This window comes from Dromiciops gliroides, chromosome 6, assembly GCF_019393635.1.
Source record: "Dromiciops gliroides isolate mDroGli1 chromosome 6, mDroGli1.pri, whole genome shotgun sequence".
Taxonomy (NCBI): Eukaryota; Metazoa; Chordata; class Mammalia; order Microbiotheria; family Microbiotheriidae; genus Dromiciops; species Dromiciops gliroides.
The window spans coordinates 21,054,963-21,077,532 of NC_057866.1; the positions used below are offsets into that span (position 1 = coordinate 21,054,963).

The 22,570-nt window shown below is 37.6% G+C and overlaps 1 protein-coding gene across 1 annotated transcript; it reads right to left on the reverse strand.

The window, feature by feature from the left end:
* Positions 1-5,329: 5,329 nt before the first annotated feature.
* Positions 5,330-6,217, reverse strand: LOC122732447 (olfactory receptor 4C6-like). Its single transcript, XM_043972591.1, has one exon. The coding sequence runs from the start codon at positions 6,215-6,217 to the stop codon at positions 5,330-5,332; it is 888 nt and encodes a 295-aa protein (XP_043828526.1).
* Positions 6,218-22,570: the final 16,353 nt, after the last annotated feature.

Genomic DNA, 22,570 nt, shown 5'->3' on the forward strand with positions numbered 1-22,570 from the left:
GAATGAGTTCAGGTTCAGTGGAAAGAGACAGAATAGAAACCCAGAACTTCCTGGCATAATAATATACAATGGATTTGGAGAAGAGAAGGTTAAATATGTGTGTGTGCATGTCTGAGTTTGTGTGTATATGTGTACATATGTGTATGAACATGTATGGATATATGTGAATGTATATTTGTGTATTAATATGTGTATGTTTGTGAGTGTATGAACTTGTTGTGTATGAATGCGTGTGCGAGTGTGTATAAGTGAGTGCACGTGCATGAGTGTATGACTGTATGTGTGTGAGTACATGTGCATATATCTGTGATGTGAGATTTAAAACTGGATATTAGATCATAAATCTCCCCTCTTTAACCTTTCCCTTAATTTATCTCCCAGACTAGTAAATGGAAGAAGCTTCTGGTTTTCTAGTTAGAGCTTTTATTGTATGGTAGTCACAAGGTGATGTTGATTAGAAGGATAGGAAAGTAGAAATACAATACAAATTGTTTTAAGTCTAAGCTTAGTCTATGTTCCCTATAAAACTCACCAAAAACCCAAGGCCACCTTTGGGGAGAGAGAGAGAGAGAGACTGTGTCAAGTGCGTGCTGCTGCTAACCGCGAGCCGGGCCCAGTCGAACTCTCATCAGCATCAGCCTGTGCAGCCCAGTCAGGAGACCAGCAGAGCAGGAAAAAGCTCCCACTTCTGTTCTCTCCTCGCCTTTTAAGCTCGCACCCCGGAAGTCGAGTGCATAGCAGGCAGTCTGACGTGCGCAGCAGGCGCACGTATATCGTTGAGATTGAGAGGTTAGATATTTTAAAAGATTTAAAGAAATTTCACAAGAATGAGAGATAAGGGGCAATTAAACTTTCTGTATATTTATATATATACATATATATATACATACACACACATATATACATATACATATATACATATATACATATATACATATATACATATATATATATAATGGCGGGGGGTGATAAAAACAGAAATTTTCTCAATATAATCTATGTGTTACAGTCCCAGGATAAAGCCACTTTTGTCTTGGCAGAGTTATTGTTATCCATAAACTTTAGGAGAAAACAAATATCCTTTGGAATATTAACTTGAAAGATGCATATTCTTATCTTGACAAGAAAGATTGCTCTAAGGACAAGAATAAAATAACTCAGCATAGTTACCCCAGTCTTCTCTGTAAACTGGGAATCAGGTTTAGTAGAAACCATAGGAAATGAACAGAAGAGAAGTTAAATAAACCGGCATTAATCATGTGGTAAAAATTATCAGAGTTTAGCTGACTCATTTGGGAAGGGCCACACCTGGCACACTCTGAAGTTACATATGCTACTGAGGTCAGAAGGAGCAACCTCTTCATAAGCAGTTTTTCAAGGACCTCCCCTTTTGGGGGAGGAAGATTGAATGCTTGCTGAGGGGAGGCTGAGTCGCTTCCAGAAAGCTCTTCTCTCTGTTCTGCCCTTCTGGTGGTGCCAGCAGCTAGAGCAGATGTCCCAGGTGGTGAGTTAACACAATTAATTCCAAAGTAATAAAATCTGGTTCTTTTGTGAAAAGGAAGCTGTAAGGCTCCTTTCTTTTTGGCCTGGTAGAAATATCTAAAAGGGTAGTTTGGAGGGGAGGGAGCTTTGAACCTAGAGGTCCCTCATTATTTCCAGGAACCCCAATATTTCAGTGAATCGCCAAATTAACTCTCCATATATTAAATTTGATCCCCACAACCATCAGATTAAATACATGTTGTGAGACAATATCCAGTAGCTAAGTGATCAAAGGAAAATATTAACAATTAAGTTTAACTATTAATATATTATATTTGTGAAAACAATATTAACTATTAATATATTACATTTATATAAAGGCAGTTAGATACATAGATAGATGTAAATGGATTGATAGATGACAGATTAGATACATAGATTAATGTAAAATTGTAGAGATAGATGATAGATCTGAGCTAGCAAGATATAGGATAGATTGATTAGAAAGATAGATAGATGAAGATAATAAGATAGAACCGTCAATAAGTCTTTATGATGTGCCAGGTATGGTGCTAAACACTGGGAATACCAAGGCAAAAAGAAAGCCATTCCTTAAGGAGCTTAAATTCTGTTAGGGAAAAGACAAAATACAAAAGAGAACCAAAAAGGAGGATAGGAGGTACCCATCTGGGGAGAGGACATTAGTGGAGTCATAAGTTAGTCAGGGCTTGAAAAGAGCATTATTAGAGAAAGGGTTTACTCAAATGGAAGTTCATGCAGGAGCTAGTGACTGGCCCATGGTAGTTGCATAATAAATGTTGATTGATGGATGGAGGAAGATTGCTCCAGATCACTACTAAATGAAATATAAATAAAAATAATTCTAAATCTTCACATGATACACAGCTAATTGGAAAGGATGAAAGAAAAAAACATGTTGAAAGCAGGGTGGTTATATAAAGAGCAGGACATATATACAAGTGATGGAATTTTAAATTCTGGAAAACCACTTAGAATTATAGCTACCCTGTTCCTTTGCCCTACTCTGTGCCTTGTCACTCATTTCCTGGCCCTCAGTGCTAGAACATTCACTCTCTACTTCCTGCCTTCACTGACTGCCTTCAAGATTTCCTTTATATTCCAAATTCACCTGGAGGCCTTATCCCATCTCTGCATTTACTTTTTTTTTTCTAATTGGAAGATACGTCCAATTTACATGGCAAATAATGTATAAGTACATAGTTGTTGGCTTGTTTACTACCCCATTAGAATGTTAATTCATTGAAGGTAGGCTTCCAGTGATTTCCCTTTCTTTATATCTGCTTAGTTCAATGTTTGAGATACAGTAGATGCCTAATAAATATTTGCTGGCTGACTTTGTACCATAAGAAGGGCCACACCTGATGAATATGGAGAATATGGAGAATTCAGAAAAGCTTGGGGAGATATTTAATTAATACAGAATAAAGAATGTAGCAGCAAGGAATGAATGATTGTGACAAGATAAAACAGAAAGGTCAAAAATTTAGCCCTAGAGTAAATTATAAAAATCATATATATTTCATTGCTTTACATAGGTGGAAGACTATATATGAATAACATTTCATATGCTCTCAGCTTTCTTTCTGTCTCCCTGTCTCCCTGTCTCTGTCCAGGTATTTATTACCTCTAAGTAATGCTGGTTTTGACTCAGCTGTGTCCTCCCTTGCTTGGCCCTGGCCCCCTTTCTTGCTCTGCTGTTGTCCCTCAACTTGGCCTCCTGGCAGACTCTGGTATTTGGGATACTAGGGTGACTGACTTGATAGTTGTGAGGAAAACGACTCCTGCTCAATAATTTTCAGGAACTCAGTGGTGGTGATGTGTCAAAAGCTCTTTTATTGTCATTCTCACAAGAATGGGCAACCCAGTGTGTAGCTGATGGGTACAAAAAATAGTGGCTCACAGGACCCATTTTAAACCCCAGTCCCTAACACAAATGGCCCCTCCCCTTTTTCATTGCTGGTCTGATTACTCAAGTGTTACAATCTACATGCAAAAACTAGGTAACCATAATGCTTTATTCCTAACCCTAATTTCCATAATTATTCTTTGGGTTCTTAGCCAATGGGGGAGGTGATAACAGGACAATTCTCCAATCCTCCCTTATATAGACATAGCTTAGGAGGGACCTAATGGAGACCAGCTCAGGGCTTCCCTGAACCATGTGATTTAGTTTGCCTGAGGTGGGGGTAGGGGGGCAGGAGGAGAAGGAGACCTTTTTCCTCAAACAGGTCCAGAAGAGTACAATTTGAATTGTGACTATTATATTCTTATTGAGAGGAGACCATTCTCCATTTCCTCACAATAGTGTTAACCTGGAAATTAATGAGACAATCAATATAGGAGAAATAAGGTCTTTAATCAGGGCAGAAGATCTATAACTCAGAATATTGCAAAGCAAGAATGCTAGTAATACCCTAAGATCTGAACTGAGAACAGGGTTTATATGGGGTAACAGAATATAGGGAACTATGAGACTGCCCTGGAGTTAAAAATAGAAGCTACTTAACTCTAAATAGAAACTACTTAATGTAAATGGACCCTTTTACATAATAATCTAAAGTCCAGGAAGTAATGGTAGGGAATATTTGGGAGGGGATAGTTTGTTTGGGGAAGATCCATAAGAAAATTGTAAGGATTGGAATGACACCACCTGTTGGAGACTTATTGTAGGAAAGCTCTAACATGAGGAGAGGGCCTCTGAGGGCAGGACCATGTGTCTTTTCTTTAGCATCAGGAAGTAATGTTTGCTTGTGGGAGGAAGAAGGGGGAGGCTGCCGCTTTGACTCTCTCTCTTTTGTGTCAGGGCTTGCTTGTCCATTCAGGGGCAGAGGAGAGACATGAAGGCCTTCTCTCAGTGGGAGTAATGTGTCTTTATCTGTGTTAAGGGATGCTACCTCCTACCCCACCACTTTTAGGATTCATGCTTCACCGGAGGCCAGTCCTGCCTGCATCAAAAATGAATGAATAAATGGATGGATGAATGGATGGATGGATGAATGAATGAATGAATGAATGAATGAATGAGAAAACTTATAGAGGAATCTTGGGTGGAGATAAATACTTTTGTCTACATACTAAAGGAATTTACTGATAAAATTTGGCCTGCACAACCACACCTAGGTGGAAAGTGTTTTGCAATGATTAGCTTGTGTGTGTGTGTGTGTGTGTGTGTGTGTGTGTGTGTATGGGGGGGGAGGGGTTTACATTCTTTTCAGATGTCATTCTTGACAAAGAGTAGAGTAACCTGAGTCAAATATTCCCTGATTTTATTTTAATATAACACAACTCCAAATCACATCAACCAATTAGATTTGATTGCTATGTGATAGACCTTTTACAGTAAGAAAAGTATATAAACTGAGAACCCACTGTCATTAGGGATCTATAGTCTGAGAGAGATGCCCAATGACCATCCTTTTAATAATAATATGGAGCCTATCAATAAAATAAATAAATGAGAAGCTATACTTTCATATTTTTAATTTTCTTTTTGGTATGAGTAAACATGAGGATATGGAATGAGTGCTGCCATTACAGTATCATAGGGAGATAGCACTAGTAGTCATGTTCAAGGGTATATCCTATTCCTGTCTCCTGCAGGATGGAAGGAACATACCCAGAGTCTAAAAAATGTGTGACCATGGGCTCACTCACACTAAATATGCACAAATAGCTGTTTGAACAAAAGCACTGATTAATTAACAAAACTATTAAAGTGCTTATGAATTTCTTCATTGTTGAATTATTTGATGATTGGACTTATTTTATTGAAAAAGCAAAGTCACTTTTGTGATCCACAGTTTCCTCATTGCATTTTTAAACTCTGTATTGCTAAGGGTGAGATCACAGGATTTAACATGGGAGTAAACAAAATAGAACATGGAGACACAACTTTATCTATAAGAAAAGTGACTACTGGCCTCACATACAAAAATATACAGGGAACAAAAAACAAGACCACCACTGTCAAGTGAGAACTGCAGGTGGAAAGGGCCTTTCGCCTTCCTTCTGAACTACCACCTTTCTGGGAAAAGAGAATAACACCATAAGAGACAATTAGTAAGAGAAAGATTGACAGGCACATTACTCCACTGTTAGCAATGACTAAAAGGCCAAGAACTTGGGTGTCCATGCAGGTCAGTTTCAGCAAAGGGCACAAGTCACACATGAAATGATCAATAACATTAGGGCCACAGAAAATAAGATTAGACATAAAGAGAAGTTGAATGGTGGCATGTATGCAGCCCCCCTTCCAGGCTGCTGCCACCAGCAGGTGGCATACTTGAGGATTCATGATGGTCATGTAGTAGAGGGGTTTACAGATGGCCACATAGCGATCATAGGCCATGACCACGAGGAGGATGATTCCTACACCACCAAAAAAATGCTCTGCAAAGATCTGAGTCAGACAGCCTTTCAGGGAGATGGTTTTCTTCTCATAGAGTAAATCCATAACTATCTTAGGAACAACAACTGAAGACCAGGTGGCATCCATGATGGATAGAAAGGTTAGAAAAAAGTACATGGGGGATCTCAAAGTTTGGCTGGCACTCATGATAATGACAATGAGCATGTTGCCTAAAATTGTGCTGATATATATGATTAAAAACATGACAAAGAATATTTTTTGAAGCTCTGGACTTTGTGTGAGGCCTAGTAGAATGAATTCAGTTACATTGTTTTTATTCTCCATTGTGGTCATTCCTCTGCCAACTTCCTGATCATCCCATAGTCTCGGTGGTTCTTTCCTTTACTCTTCATGTCTTATTCTAATGAGACCTTGCCTATACCTCACCTAAAATATCCAGTTATTTTAATGCAAAGTCGAGTCAATCATTAGTCTTCTGTATGAAACTGCTTATTCTGTTAGGGATGAAATTTTTCCAGTGTGAATGAAGGGATACAGAATCCTCAGTGCTAAAGAATATGATTCATCTCACTTTCTTCTTAGAGGTAATTGGAGATACTAAATTCATTTGATCCCTCTTATTTGTGTGTAGATCAAAGAAGAGAGAATTGAGCCTATATCATGCTTATCAATGAATACATTCCAACAGATTAATAAAACTCTGAAGTATTATTTTAAATTATATACTTATGTTGAAACTACATATTTTACATTTTAGAAATAATTATATATATATATATATATATATATATTTAATCCATAAGTGTCTTTTTGGTAAAATGGGAAGGAAGAATCTGAAGCTTAACTGAAGTAAGAGAGTAGCTAGAATAATAATCTTACAGTCAGCATAACTTTCATTTCCTCTTTTTGGTTATATGACACTTTGAATATCACTTAGTCCATAAATACTGAAGTATCTCTTTAAATCCAGAAGCAGTAAAGCAAGGACTTAACTGCATGGGTAGTGGGAGCTGCCTGGTTAGGAGATTCTTGAATCCAATTAAGTCCTATATCTGCTTACAAAGAAAAAGGAAAATTCACTGAGTATGAGTCATGATAACAATAAGTGATACTTTAAAGTCTACAAAACTTCTTATCAACACTGCCAAATTTAAACTTCAAAATAATTCTAGTGGTTAAGTACTGCAGGCATAATTCCCAATTTACAGATGAAATTGAGACCCAGAAAGGTTAAGTGTTGTCCTCTTGCTCACCCAAATGGTGAGTGCCAGAGGAGACTAAAACACTGGAATCCTGGATCCATGATGAATTTATTCATTATGCCCTGCTGAATAATGGAAAACAGAGATTTTTCTCAAGTAAGGTTATACAGTGAGAAGGAAAAAAAGTTTGACATAAGGCAAAACATCAATTTTTAATAGCAGGTGAGTGTTGGACAACTACCGTGGTAGAGACACCATAAGGAACTAGTACCCAAATGTCGGTTAACACATAATTGCATACAACAGTCATTCAACCATAATTTATGAAGGGTCAATGCTAATTTTAGCACAAAATTCTAGATCTAGAGCCAAAAGGTATCTTAGAAGTCACTTAGGCCATATGTATCATTTTAGAGATGAGGAAAATGAAGTGAACAGAGATAAGGCCTTAACCAAGTTCACCCAGGTATCTAGCCCTATGTTGGGAATCACACTCAAAGTCATCTGATGATAAATTCATCAGGGTAATGTGAAAACGGACACTTTCATAGCTACATCTACATATTTTATTATTCCATATCACTAGACTAAAATAGGAAATCTGGGACAGTAATATCCTCAGAACTTATCTTTCTAATTAAAATCTTCCACCCATCTCAACTTTATTATAATTATCTGCCCCCCCCATCCCTGCCCCCACCCCTGTCCCCACCAGGGTCTCAATCATCGTGGATCTCAATCTTGTTGTCTTCATCAAGCCGTCAGTCAAAATCAGCTCACATAGTTTATCAATTGTCATTTCTTATATTCTGCCTTCACAACACCTGTAAGAAATTTTTCTTTCTTTAAACACACATAGCTATCATCTTCTTAGAACACCTCTCATTTGGTCTATAACAATATCCTTCTGGTTAACCTCCCTGTCTAAAGTCTCACTCTAATCCCCTAGATGTTCCACTCTGCTGGATTTGATCTTTCCAAGGGATGGGTTTAATCATATAAAATACCACCCTCCATACTCACCATTCACTCACCTAGATGCAGACCTGAGAAAATCATTCTACCCATTTACTTTTTGTTTGTTTGTTTGTTTTTTGTTTTTGTGGGCTATGGGGGTTAAGTGACTTTCCCAGGATCACACGGCTAGAAAGTGTCAAGTGTCTGAGGCTGGATTTGAACTCAGGTCCTCCTGAATCCAGGGACAGTGCTTTATCCACTGCACCACCTAGCTGCCTCCCTACCCATTTACTTTTCAGATCAAATATATATTCCTCCATCTAACATTTCAATCCTCTCTCAACTTTGATCCTACCTTTCCATTCTTCTAATCCCTTTCCTTGACTTTACTATTCACTTATAATGTCCTACTTACTGTTTTTCTTTCTTTCTTTTTTTTTAAGTGAAGCAATTGAGGTTAAGTGACTTGCCCAGGGTCACACAGCTAGTAAGTGTTAAGTGTCTGAGGCCGGATTTGAACTCAGGTGCTCTTGACTCCAGGGCTGGTGCTCTATCCACTGTGCCATCCAGCTGCCCCCCCACTTACTGTTTTTCAACATTTCATCACATAAATTTGGGCCTTGCCAGTGGTGGTGATTCACATATGTATTTTTTGTCCTCTTCAACTCCATCTCTTAGCTTTCCTATCTTCTGGACAGCTTTACTTCCAAGTTTTCTTTTATTTGTTTGTTTTTTCGGGGCAATGAGGGTTAAGTGACTTGCCCAGGGTCACACAGCTAGTAAGTGTCAAGTGTCTGAGACAGGATTTGAACTCAGGTCCTCCTGAATACAGGGCTGATGCTTTATCCACTGTACCACCTAGATGATCCTACTTCCAAGTTTTATAAATGACCTTTTCATGTTCCTTGGCAACAAGTTCACACACACAGAGGTACATGTTTTCAAAAAATAAATATAAATATACGTGTGTATATATGTATGTACATATGTATATGTGTGCACACGTATATCCCAGTAGTCAAACCTATGTCTTTAGAGAATCCTCACTATTACATGATTGACAAAGGAATCTCTAGCCCCTGAATATAGATCTATGAGAGCTAATTACTTTCTTCCTCTTCCTCCTTCTTATAAACTACTCTTACCACCACCACCACCACCATCTGATAAACTACTCTTACCACCATCACTACCACAACTACCCAACCATCACTATTCTGGTTCCACTACTATGATTATATTACAAATATGAAAGTCCTACTTAAATCAGTGTCTAAAAATAAACACAGCACTAGAGATGAAGTCTGACAAGGTCAGAATATAGTGTAACTCTCACTTCTCTGTTCTTGGAAGCCACATTTCACTTTAGGCATCCCAAGATTTTACTAGCTTTTTAAATAATTATTGCTATGTCATATAGCGATCATATGGTGATCATATTGATCTTACAGTTTATTAAAATCCCTGGATTATTTTTTGGTTTTTTTTTTTTGTTTGTTTGTTTGGTTTTTGGTTTTTGGTTAGGCAATTCGGGTTAAGTGACTTGCCCAGGGTCACACAGCTAGTAAGTGTTAAGTGTCTGAGGCCAGACTTGAACTCAGGTCCTCCTGAATCCAGGGAAGCCCCCCTGGATATTTTTTTAAACAAAGCATTATATCTAACTATGCCTCTTTCTTGATATAGTTTCAAAGCTGATTTTAGTTTAGTATCACCCAAAGCAAAGCCTTTATATTTAGCCCTATTGAATTTGATCTTCTTAAATTCAGGCCAGTGCTCTAGGCAGTCTAGAATATTTTGAATCCTGACTCTGTAATCTAGCTTTGCTAACTATACCTCTAAAGATTGTTTAATCTGAAAATTTGATAAACTCACCATGCATGCTTTGTTTAAATTATAACAATGCTCAATAACAGAGGTCCAAACACAGATCTCTAGAGAAACACACTGGGTTCTTCCTCCTATGCTAAAATTTAACAACTAACAGCATGTCTTGATTTGCATTATTCTTCCAATGTGAATTCATCTGATTGTATTATCATCTTTCTTATTCACAAGAATAAAATGAGATAATCTCAAAAAGAACTTTACTGTAATCTAGTTAAACTAGTTAAACGATATCTTCAAATTTCTCTTTATCTTGTATAAAATAGATAATGAAATATTCCTATCTTTCATGAGGCTGAACTACATAATGTCTGACTTGCCTTCCATTTCTGACATTCCCTGATCTAATGGTATAGGCAATGTGGTAGATTGAAATCTGGATTTGGAATCAAATTTCTTGTTTGAGGTCTCCAATTTATACATACTTACTCTACACATTTGAGGAAAGACATCTAGAACCTTAGACTTTAGTATCCTCATTTGTAATATATGGGAATATACTAGATGTCTGTTATGTACATTCCCATTAATAAATTGATGATCCTATGAAGTATCATTTAAAAAGAAATGACACAATCAAACATTAAAAGATCTATGAACCATGGTTCTTTTCAATACAATCTCTTAGGAATTACATTGTATGTTTTGGTTTTCCTTTTTTAGATATTATTTTCTTTTATTGGGAGAGGGGATTCCTATAAATAATAAAAATAAAGAAAACTCTGCAGAAGGTTCAAGTCAATTGAATGATCATCTGGAGGCTTGGTCATCAAACTCCCTGTCCGCAAGTGGTCAGGATTGGGTTCCAGATGCACAAGTGCGGTTTTTTGTTTGTTTGTTTTATTTTGTTTAATATTTCTGTGACTATAACCTACCAGAAAGTGTACAAGAGTTGCTTTCAAGGGCTCATGATTTCTCTCTCTGGACAAGGTTGGCCATTATGTTTTACAGTGGATTTGAAGCCAGAATCCCAGCTATTTTACTTCCCGTTATTTTACCATTGGACAAATCACTTGATTTCCCAGAAATTCCATTCCTTAACTGAGAGGATGTTCAATCAGAAGTTGTCTTTCTCCTTTTTCTCTTTTGATCAGCTTAGCTTTTGCAGAACTGGTTAAAATTGTCACTTTTGGGGGGAAGAATTAGAATTATAGTGGCTGCAATAGAAACCAAGATATCTGATATAAAATCTTGAATCATGCTGTGTGAAAGGATTTGAATTACCATAAACCACTTGGGAAAAAAAGGAAAAGTGTGGAAAAAACCTCAAATTTCAGAAATAATTTAGACACCATTCAATGAAGATTTTTTAAAAAATAAATCATTGTTTGTCTTAATAAGCAAGTGCTTTCCAGAAAGACAAGCATTTAGAATAGTGTTTATCTTGTGATGAATATGGAATGTCAGGGGCATCCAACAGTTACCATCTGGATAACAAGAGTAGTTATATTGTTTCAACATTGCAATGGTGTCCCATTGAGGATGTGTCCCCAATGATTAGTGACTTAATACACATGACAGTGAGTTCCCTTTTTTAAAATGAGGTGGTAGAAGAACATTAGCTGTCAGGTAAAGTTTGTAGTGAAAAGAGAAAAATCAGTTCATAATTTCCACTAATTAATAGGGGGTTCTATCACCAAAGCAGACAGAAGAATATGATGTAGTAGCATCCATAAAATAATAGTAAAAACCAACCAATCCCTAATGGTATTTAGACAATATAATGCTAAAGATATCTCAATGGCAGAGGAGAGCCTTACTGCCCCAGCAGAGTGTGATCCCCATTGGCAAGTCTATTTGCAACCAAGGAACAACAAACACCTAAGTCCATAGGGATAATTCTAAGCTTCCCTTTTGTTAATTTTTTTTCATAACACCCAGAAAACAATCCCTAAAGAATTGTCACCTTTTCAGTAATATAATGAAAATACTTCTGGATTTGAAGGCAGAAAACCTAGGAGCAAAACCAATTCTTCTGTTTATACTCCCTGTTACTTTAATCAACTCATAGCTCTAGGTCCAACTATTCTAGTTTATTAAATGAGAGGAAAAAAAAACAACTTATAATGAATGGGTGATTTCTAAAATCCTTTATAGTTTAAAATTGCATGAAATTCTATTACTTTTATCTGAAGAAGAAATTATAATGCTAGATTATAAGAAGCTCAGTGCTATTTCTTTCAATTCAAGCAATCTTCTAAAAAGTCAGAGTAGATTTGTTGAAAGGTTTAAGAAGATCTTGTAGCCCCTATACAGCTCCTACAACCACACATCCCAATAACTGTAACTTCTTCAAATGAATGATAATATTATTATTGACTATAATAATAATAATAAAATGAAGTTATTAATATTATAACCGAAGGAAACTTTAGAATCATCTGTATGGACTTCAGTATTTGTGGTTCCTTGGTTTCAAATAGAGTTGCCAGTGGGGATCAGATTCTGCTGGGACAGCAAAGATCTCCTCTGCTAGTGGATCATCTCCAACATAATATTTTCCTAAACCATTTGGGACTGTCTGGTTTCACTATACTCATTAGTGCTATATCAACATCATCATTAATATTTATAATGACAATAATAAAATAACCGCTACAACCTTCCAGGTATTGTGTGAAGTTCTTTACTAATACCATCCAATTTAATTCTCACACCTCTACTGAGGCAAGGATCAATTATTAGCCGCACTTTACAGGAAAAGAAACCAAGGCAAACAGAGGTTATATGACTTCCCCAGGATCACATAGCTGGAAAGTATCTGAGGACCTGGTTGAAGTCAGGTCTTCTGGATTCCAGTCTTGGTGCTCAAGTAATAGTTTTGATTCCTCCAAATAAATTTTAGTATATTGATAAAAATAAAAATTAATAAATAGGAATGTCTGCATATCTTAGGTCCCTAGAATCTGTGTAACTTTTGGCAAATCATTTCTCTTTTCTGAATCAGTAGGGCAACAGGTATAAGATTTGGGAAAAAAAATACTTAAAGAAATTAAAGAATTTTGTGATGAAATCACTTTGACTTAACTGAAAACTAATAGAATGTCCAATGATTTTCAAATTATCTCTTCCAGATCTATTTTCCAGGTGAGCTGTTTTTCCATATTGCCCTCTATTTTTTTATTCATTTCAATTTGCTTTCCTGTTGCTTGGTTTTTCATAAAGTTGCCAGCTTCCATTTGTTCCATCCTAGTTCTTAGGAAATTATTTTCTTCAGAAAGCTTCTGTATCTCCTTTTCCATTTGGCTTTTCAAGATGTTGACTTTTTTCTCATGACTCTCCTGTATCATTCTCATTTCCCTTTCCATTCTTTCCTCCACCTCTCTAAATCTTCCTTCTATCTCTCCTACTTTCTCTTCAAAGTCCTTTTTTGAGTGCTTCCATGGCCAGATAGAAAATATCAAGAGGAGGAAATAGGATGGAGAGTAATACAGTTAACAATAGTAACTGTGAAAGAAAGGATGAGCAGGATGTTAGGACATATGAAACATGCAAACCATCAGCAGAGGAAGAACTAATGCTATTTTAATGCAGATTAAAGTATAAATTTATTTGTTAGTTCCTCTTTCTAAAGTTATTCTATTTTCTTTCACTTGACTAATGTGAAGATGCTTGGCATAAATGCACATGTATCACTTATACTGAATTAATTGATTCCATAGGGAGGATTGAGGAGGGAGGGAGGAAGAAAATTTGGAACACAAAGGTTTAAAAAAAATCAATTTAAAGAAATGATGAGCAGGCAGATTTCAGAGAAACCTGGAAGGACTTATATGGACTGATACTAAGTGAGATGAGCAGGACAGGAGAACATTGTACACAATATCAACAACATTGTGTATTGATCAACTGTGATAGACTTGATTCTTCTCAGCAGCACAATAGTCCAAGATAGTTATAAAGGACTCATAATGGAAAATGCTTTCCAAATCTAGAAAAAAATAACCGTGGAATCTAGATGCAGATTAAACCATATTATTTCTCCTTTTTTTGTTTTTGTTTTTGTTTCCCTTTTTTGAAGTTTTTTCCCTTTTGTTCTGATTATTCTGTCACAGCATGACTGACTAATGCAGAAATATGTTGAATGTGGTTGTACATATATAACCCATATCAGATTGTTTGCTGTCTTGGGGAGGGAGGGAGAAAAATTTGAAACTAGAAAACTTACAAAAGTAAATGTTGAAAACTATCTCTACATGTAACTAGAAAATAATAAAATGCTATTAAAAAAAAAGAAAACTAACAGAATATATTACCTTAATAATTCCTTGTTGACTTTGAGAGAATCTGTCCTAATTGCTTAATGTTATCTACATATAATGGAAGCAAATTTGTGACTCATATGTGGATGTAAATTGGATAGACACAGGACTGAACCACAAATCCTTCTGATTTAATGTCCAATTCCCTACCATACTTCTCTGCAACTTCTAATGTAGCCTAAAGAGATGGTTTGGTGTGTTCTGGGGTGGGGAGCAATGGAAACTATTACTTTTTTAAGTACTAGAAGGGATGTCAACTGGAAAAATAGTAAAAGGGGTTAAAATTGTTCTACTTTTCTTCCCAGATGACTGCCCTAGAAGTGATAGTTAGGAATCATTATTAGACAAACGAAGAGTTTATTTCAGGGAAAGACAAGAGCAACAAATTCTCACCATTACAGTGTTCTAATAAGGTAATGGGATCATTAAAGGGTGATGAGTCCCTCTATTCCCTTAGTGTTTTAAATAGAAGCTTTCTCATCATTTGCTGAGCATGCTAAAATATAGAGACAAATCAAACCATAACTTGGCAAGCATTTATTATGTACTAAGTACAAATCAGGGACTACAATTTTGTCTAGGGATGCCAAAGTTAAACTTAGGTTGTCTCTAACAGAAACCTGAAAATACTAGCATGCCAACCAGCCTGTGAATCATAAAGCATGTTTTGAGCACTTCATTATTTTCAGGCCCTGTTCTCAGAACACAACTGAAATAGGAAAAAATGGCTTTCCGTACTTTTGAGTACCTTATATTCTAATAGTGGAAGATAATACATAAAAGGGACCTGAGAAGTAGTGGAGAATACCCTAGGCACCAAATCATGATAAACTAAGTCCTGTGGAGATGGCATAGATAGCATTGCAACCTGGAGAGGAATGAAGACTAATATTGGCATTTCAATTGATTGTTTCTTCTTTTCCCAACATCAAGGCAAAATTAACTTCTTGGGGACTTCTACTCATTGGTGACACTTGTCCTTTTGGTAGTAAGAAAATAAATGTAATCTTCTTAGATTGTGACATCTCCTAAAATAATTGATAAAAATAACATTTAACTCAATGTATTTCCGCTTTAGCCTTAGCATCCCCTGTTCCACCTCCTTATCCTCATTTGTCATGGGTCCAAGGCCTTTCAAAATCTGATTTGCTCTCCTATACATACTTTGTAGACTATGGTGTCCAAACCAATAAATATTATTTCAAATGAGTTTTCACAAAAGCAGAGTACAGAGGAAATGTCATCACATTATTCATAGAAACCATTGTTGCTACTCTAACTTCCTAAATGATAGTTCCAGACTAAAGATTTGCACAGACCATGATGTCATTATTATTTATAGATTATTTTCCAGCCAAAGATGACTTAGAAGGTCAGGAGGAGGCATCTGCTTTGTCAGGGTAGGAGTAGAGCCCAAACCCTCTGTCATGTTGACACAGATCCAGCTCCAGGAAAGCTATGCCAGAGAAAGTGACCCCTACAGCCTCTGAAGCAGCTATAGTGCCAGCATCTTCTGGCACTCTGTTGAGAGTGTCAAGCAGTTGACTTGGGGGAGATTACAAGGGTCTTTGATGCTGCTGAGGCAGAGTTTGGTTGCTTTACCCCTTCTGGGAACCAGGAAGTAGTCCTGTGTGAAGGTGGTCCAGGTGAGGGAGGGGCACAGGCTCACTAGTGTTAGCAACCACAGGAAATAAAACAAAAAATTGTTTTATGGTTGAAGAGCAAGTAGTGCTGGGATTATTTACATACCAGAGCACCGTCCAACTGAGTGAAGAACCTGCCACTCCTTAAATTGTACTACCTCAGAGCCCCTGAAGCTTGGGACAGTGCATTCTGGAAGCAGTGCCCCACTTTAAGAAGGAGTTAAAAGTCAAGAAATAGGCTGTCAAGATGATTTGACATTGCATTATCCTCTGAAGAGGATAACAATGTCAAAGCTCCTACATCCAAAGCTTCCAAGAAAAATATGAATTGGTATCAGCCATAGAAGTGCTCAAAAAAGACTTTGAAGATAAAGTAAAAGAGGTAGAGGGAAAAATGGAAAGATAAATGAGAGTGATGCAGGAAAGTCATGAGAAAAAAGTGAGCAACTTGAAAAGCCAAATGGAAAAGCTCTCTTAATGATTTTATGGGAAACCAAGACAAAATAAAGCAAATCCAAATGAATAAAAAATAGAGGGCAATGTGAAATATCTCATTAGAAAAATAGCTGACCTGGAAAATAGATCTAGGAGAGATAATTTGAAAATTATTGGAATATTTGAAAACCACAATCAAAATAAGAGTTTACACATTATCTTTAAAAGGGTTGTCAGGGAAAACTGCCCTGATATTCTAGAAGTAGAAGGTAAAATAGAAATTGAAAGAATCCACTGATCACCTCCTGAAAGAAATCCCAAAAGGAAAACTTCCAGGAATATTATAGCCAAATTCCAGAGCTCCCAGGTCAAGGAGAAAATATTACAAGGAGCCAGAAAGAAGCAATTCAAATACTGTGGATCCACAGTTAGCATGGCACAAGAGCCATCAGTTTCTACGTTAAAGGATCAGAGGGCATGGAATATGATATTCCAGAAGACAAAGGAACTAAGATTACAAACAAAAATCGCCTACTCAGCAAAACTGAGTATAATCTTTCAGGGGAAAAATAGGACTTCAACAAAAAAGAGGACCTCCAGATATTTGTGATGAAAAGACCTGAACTGAATAGAAAATTTGACTTTCAAATACAAGACCCCAGAGAAGCATAAAAAGGTAAACAGGAAAAATATATCATGAGGAATGTTATAACATTAAACTGTTTACATTTCTGCATGGGAAGATGATATGTCTAATTCATAAGAACTTTATCAATATTAGGGCAGATGATAAGAATAAATTTAGACAGAGGGTACAGGTGGGAATTGGTTATGAAGGGATGATATCTGTAAAGGATTTATTTTTTATCTTTTTTTGTGGTTTGGTCAGGTTTGGGTGGCCTGTGTGGAGTCATGCAGTTGATTAGTACATTGTGTCTGAAACTGGATTTGGCCTTGGGTCCTCATGGGTCCAGGGTGGTTGCTTTGACTACCATGTTATTTAGCTGCCCCATGATGACATAATTAGCATAAAATTGAAGGGTGCGAGAATTACACTGGGGGAGGAGGAAGACGATATTTAGAATGGGGTCAAATCTCACATGAAAGAAGCAAGAAAATGCTTATGGAGTGGGGTGACAGATTGGGAAGGAGAAGGGCAGTGAATGAACGTTACACTCATCAGAATTGGCTCAAAGACCTTACTCTCATCAGAGTTGGTTCAAGGAGGAAATAACATAAAGACTTAGCTGGGTGGAATAATCTATCTAACCCTGCAGGAAAGTAGGAGGGGAAGGAGATAAGGAGGGAGGAGTGAAAGAGAGGACAAATTGGGGGAGGGGGCAGACAGAAGCAAAACACTTTTGAGGAAGGACAGGGTGAAAGAAGATAGAAAATAGAGTAACTATGTGGAGGGAATAAAATGGAACTGATAAAATAATGGGAACTAGGACAGCTCCGCCCTGAGGAGAAAGCATGTGACTTGGCGTCCTCATGTGACTTGGTGTTCAGAAGTGACATCTATAGAAACACCTGTAGTCATATCAATTAAAGCTAACAGCCAATTGGCTTGGAGCTGTGTGTGTGTGAAGATGGCCCTGTTTCCTGTTTCACAGAGAGCTTCTGGGAGAAGCTGCTAAGGATCTCTTTTTTTTCTTCTGGAACTGGCTTGGTGGTGGCAGTGGGAGAACGGGTCGGGGGGGGGCCCTCTTAGTTGTTTGGATACTGGCTTGGTGGTGAGAGACTTCACATGGGCTACTATGAAAGGAAATTGCTTTCTTTCTCTCTGGCTATACTGAATTAGATCTGAGCTAGGATTTCCATGCTATAAGGAATCTGTTCTCAATTTTTCTCTCTCTTAACTAACTTTCTTTTTAATTAATTAATTTATTTATTTAAGTTTTCAACCTTTGTTTAGATAAAATTTCCAATTTCAAAATTTTCTCCCCCCTTCCCCTCCCTCCCCCTTCCCCTAGACAGCAGGTAATCTAATCTGAAATCTGATATAGGTTATATATACATATATATAAAATAACATTAAATATATTTCTGCATTAGTCATGTTATACAAGAAGAATCAGAGCAAGAAGCAAAAACCTCAAAAAAAGAAAAACAACAGAACCAAAAACAAAAGTGATAATATGGTCCAATCAGCATCTATATTCCACAGTTGCTTTTTTTCCCCCTGGATTTGTAGAGCCTTTTGCAACATTAGTCCTTTGGAACTCTCTTGCACCCTTGGATTGGTGAGAAGTATCCAGTCTATCACAGTTGATCAACACACAATGTTGATGATACTCTGCACAATGTTCTCCTGGTTCTGCTCATCTTACTCATCATCAGCCCATGCAAGGCCCTCCAGGCTTCTCTGAAGTCCTCCTGCTCATTGTTTCTTACAGCACAATAGTATTCCATTACATTCATATACCACAACTTGTCCAGCCATTCTCCAATTGATGGGCATCCCTTCAACTTCCAATTCCTTGCCACCACAAAAAGAAATATTTTTGTACATGTGGGTCCTTTTCCCTTTTCCATGATCTCTTTGGGAAAAAGACCCAAAAGTGGTATTGCTGGGTCAAAGGGTATGCACAGCTTTATAGCCCTTTAGGCATAATTCCAAATTGCTCTCCAGAATGGCTGTATCATCTTAACTAACTTTTATTTTTTTGGTGAGGCAATTGGGGTTAAGTGACTTGCCCAGGGTCACACAGGTAGTAAGTGTTAAGTGTCTGAGGCCGGATTTGAACTCAGGTCCTCTTGACTCCAGGGCCAGTGCTCTATCCACTGCACCACCTAGCTGCCCCATTAACTAACTTTTAATATATATTTTAATAAATCTTTAAAAGCCTAAACTCTTGCTGAATTTATCAGTGATTTTAGCCAGTGTCACCCCACCCCCAAGACTGGGGGCAGATTAGGACTCACAATTTAGATTTAAACAACACAGAAGGAAACAGTTAACAATTGTAATGCTGAAAATATTTTGAAACAGAGGCAAGACTAATGTAAGATGATGATGATCGATTGATTGATGGATGGATGGATTGATGATGATTGGATGAAGATGAAAATTGATTGATGATGAAGATTGATTGATGAGGAGGATTGATTCATGATGACTGTTGATGATGATTGATTGATTATGATGATTAAATCATATGGTACTTTGCTGGGCTATTGTGAAGAAAATTCTGTCAGGAATAGTAGGCCTCCACCAGTTGAAGATGACCATGGATCAACGCCTTGAAGAGCCACAGGCCACAGTGTGGCTGTGCAGTCTGATATGGGAACCACAGCTCCTGAATGACTTATAACCGGTAACTGCCTAATCCTGTGTTGTATCTACCTCATGAAGAGTAGCTGGAGTGTCCTCTCCAGGGCGCTGGCCTGGGCAGATCAATATGGAAAACAAGCTGCTGCCCATGCAGCAGGGTTCCCCTCTGCGACATTGGTGGATACAAAGGAGAGGCAGAGCCAATCGAGTTTGGCACGAGTGCCACCCCGGGAGTTGCCAGAGGGATGTGATGTCCAACATCCAACTGCCTATGGGACTCCGACCCCTGATTTTTCCTCAGGGTTAACTCCAGAAGCCTTTCCCACATATGAGTATAGCCACAAGGCAACGGAGTTTTAAAATCAGGGTTTCCTTCTCCTAGGTGGGTTGCCTGCCAAGGCTAATGAGCCACTGGTTTTAAGGCGCCTGTGACTCGCCTTCGCCCCTTCTTCTGTTAGTGGAAACAGTTCCGCCAGGAGTTGGCCTTCGGTTCTCAGAGGCTATTTGAGATGCACACCATTGGAGCATTTTATAGAGAGTGGGAGTTTATCCCCACTCCCACCCCGGCATGACAAACCTTTGGAACCGTCAGGTATATAAATGTTATCTATTACTATTGCAAAAATCAATCTCTTTAAGTATTGTAAAGAATTAGTTGTTATTTGAGGTTTTTATGACCCCATCTTTTGGCTAGAATTTAAAAAACCCTGGGGCATGCACTGGCCTGGAGCTCAGGTGCAGCACCTCCATAAACAGCATGGTCCTCCAACCACTGGTTGTAGCCATCACCATGGTGCTGGCACCTCATGTCATTACTATTTGCTGACACCTACATGGGCCTTGCAAAATTATAATGACTGGAAGCCCAGTGAGGGTAGTCATGTGACTGTCAGTCAGGGCTGCCAGCCAATTGGCTTGGGGCTGTGTGTGGTCAGCTTGGGGTCTGCTGGGAAGAAGAAGGGAGGAGATTCACCATTCTAGCTTGAAGCTGGAAGGCGACAGAATGCAGCCGTGTGTGTTCTCAGCTGATTACTGGGCGGTGGTGTTTATTCAGGTTGTATCACATCCCTTTCCCCATTTTATTTCTTTTCCCTTAATTATACTGATATTGCTTGTGTTTTTAAATTCATTCTTATCAATAAATCCTGTTTTGTTTTGTTTTATTTTGTTTTTGCTGAGCAATGAGGGTTAAACGACTTGCCCAGGTTCACATAGCTAGTAAGTGTCTGAGGTCAGATTTGAACTCATGTCCTCCTGAATCCACGTCTGGTGCTCTATCCACTTCGCCACCTAGCTTCCCCTCCAGTTCTGTTTTTGAGAGAGACTGTCAGTCTCCTTCCTTGTGCCAATATTGAGGCGAGCTGCATAGCTAACACTCCCTAATTAAAAATTGGTCCCTACAGTACTATATAAATGTAGTTTACTATAATAAAATAAACTGAGAAGGATAGTATCAGAAAAACACAAAAAGACCTACTTGAGCAGATGCAAAATGAAATGTACTATAAACAAAATAACAGCAATATTGTAAGATAATCTGTTATGAATGACTTGGTGAAAAATGCAGTTCATCTACAGAGAGAGAACTTATGGTATCTGAATACAGATTCAAGCATAATTCTTTTGTTAGTTCCTTTATTTGAAGTTTTGTTTTTATTCTGTTTTCTTTCACAATCTGGCTAATGTGGAAATATTTTTGCATGACTGCTCATGTATAGCTTATTTGTGTAAGGAATTAATTGTGATTTGGGGTTTTCATAACCCTATCTTTGCTTTATTATGGTTAGACTAAAAAAATGTAAGCTTCAAAAGCCTAAGAGAAAATGGGTGTGTACTTTGGGAGATAATTGAACAAATAAGAGGAACTCTGACCACAGGGAACATTTATTGAACCTAAGTAACTAAGACTCCCCTAATAGCTTCCCCTCACCCACATGGGCCTGGCCAGCACCTATGTGTGTGTGTGCTGAGCCAATTGGAGACTCAGCATGACTAAGAACCACCCCTTCCTGTGGGAGAGACAGTTAGAGGCAGTTAGAGGAAGAGAGAAGGGGGAGTTTATATTATTTTATTTTTTGTTTGTCTTTCTGAGGAGGGTTTTTGCTGAGAGAAACACTGAAGGAAGGTAGACAGTTAGAGGAGTGGTTGGTGTCTGACCTTTGGACCAAAACAGAAGAGGATTCTGCTTAGAGCTACAGATTTCAGTTGGTAGTGAGTTTGTGTTTTTGAGGCAAAGGTAGCTCTTTGGAGCTGGCTGGGCTGGAAGTAGGTTCAGGGTGCTTGGGACCTTTTTACCAGAGAGATTTAAATTATTTCTCATTGTCCCTAGCCCTATTAATCTCACTTGTGTTTTAAATTTGTTCCTAATAATGAACCCATTTTGTTTTTGAAAGAGGCTGTTTCTTTTCTTACCCCAATACTATGGCAAACCGCCCAATTAACTCTTCCCATACTAAATTTGGCCCTTACATATGGAACTGCTTTAGTTCTTGGGGGCAGGGAGAGGAAGGAAGGAAGAGAATTTGGAACGCAATGTTTTTTAAAATAGATGTCATAATTTGTTTTTACATTTAAGTTGGGAAAATAAAATTCTAAAAAACAAAAGCAAAAAAAAAATTTTTTAAATGGGAACAAACTAGGAAAACCAAAAGTCAAAGTAATAAGAAAGACACTTCTAGCCTTGGAGGAAAGATTGAAAAATTGAAAAATCTAGATATAGAGTTTCTTACCCAATATGCTCTATATAGCAATGTAAATGGCAATTCCTATCATTTAGAGAGCACTTTTAAGTATTGTAAAATTTTGAATGTGTGTTATTTTATTTAATCTCCTAAAGAACCCTGTGAGATAAAAGCTATTATTATCCCCATTTTCCAGATAAGGAAATTGAAGCTGGCATACTTTAAATTATTTGCCCAAAGTCACACAAATGCCAAAGAAGCAATTAAACTAGTTTTCATGAAAAAAAATTCTATCACTATGCCACCAAGCTGGATTTAAATATAAGAATTGTTCATATC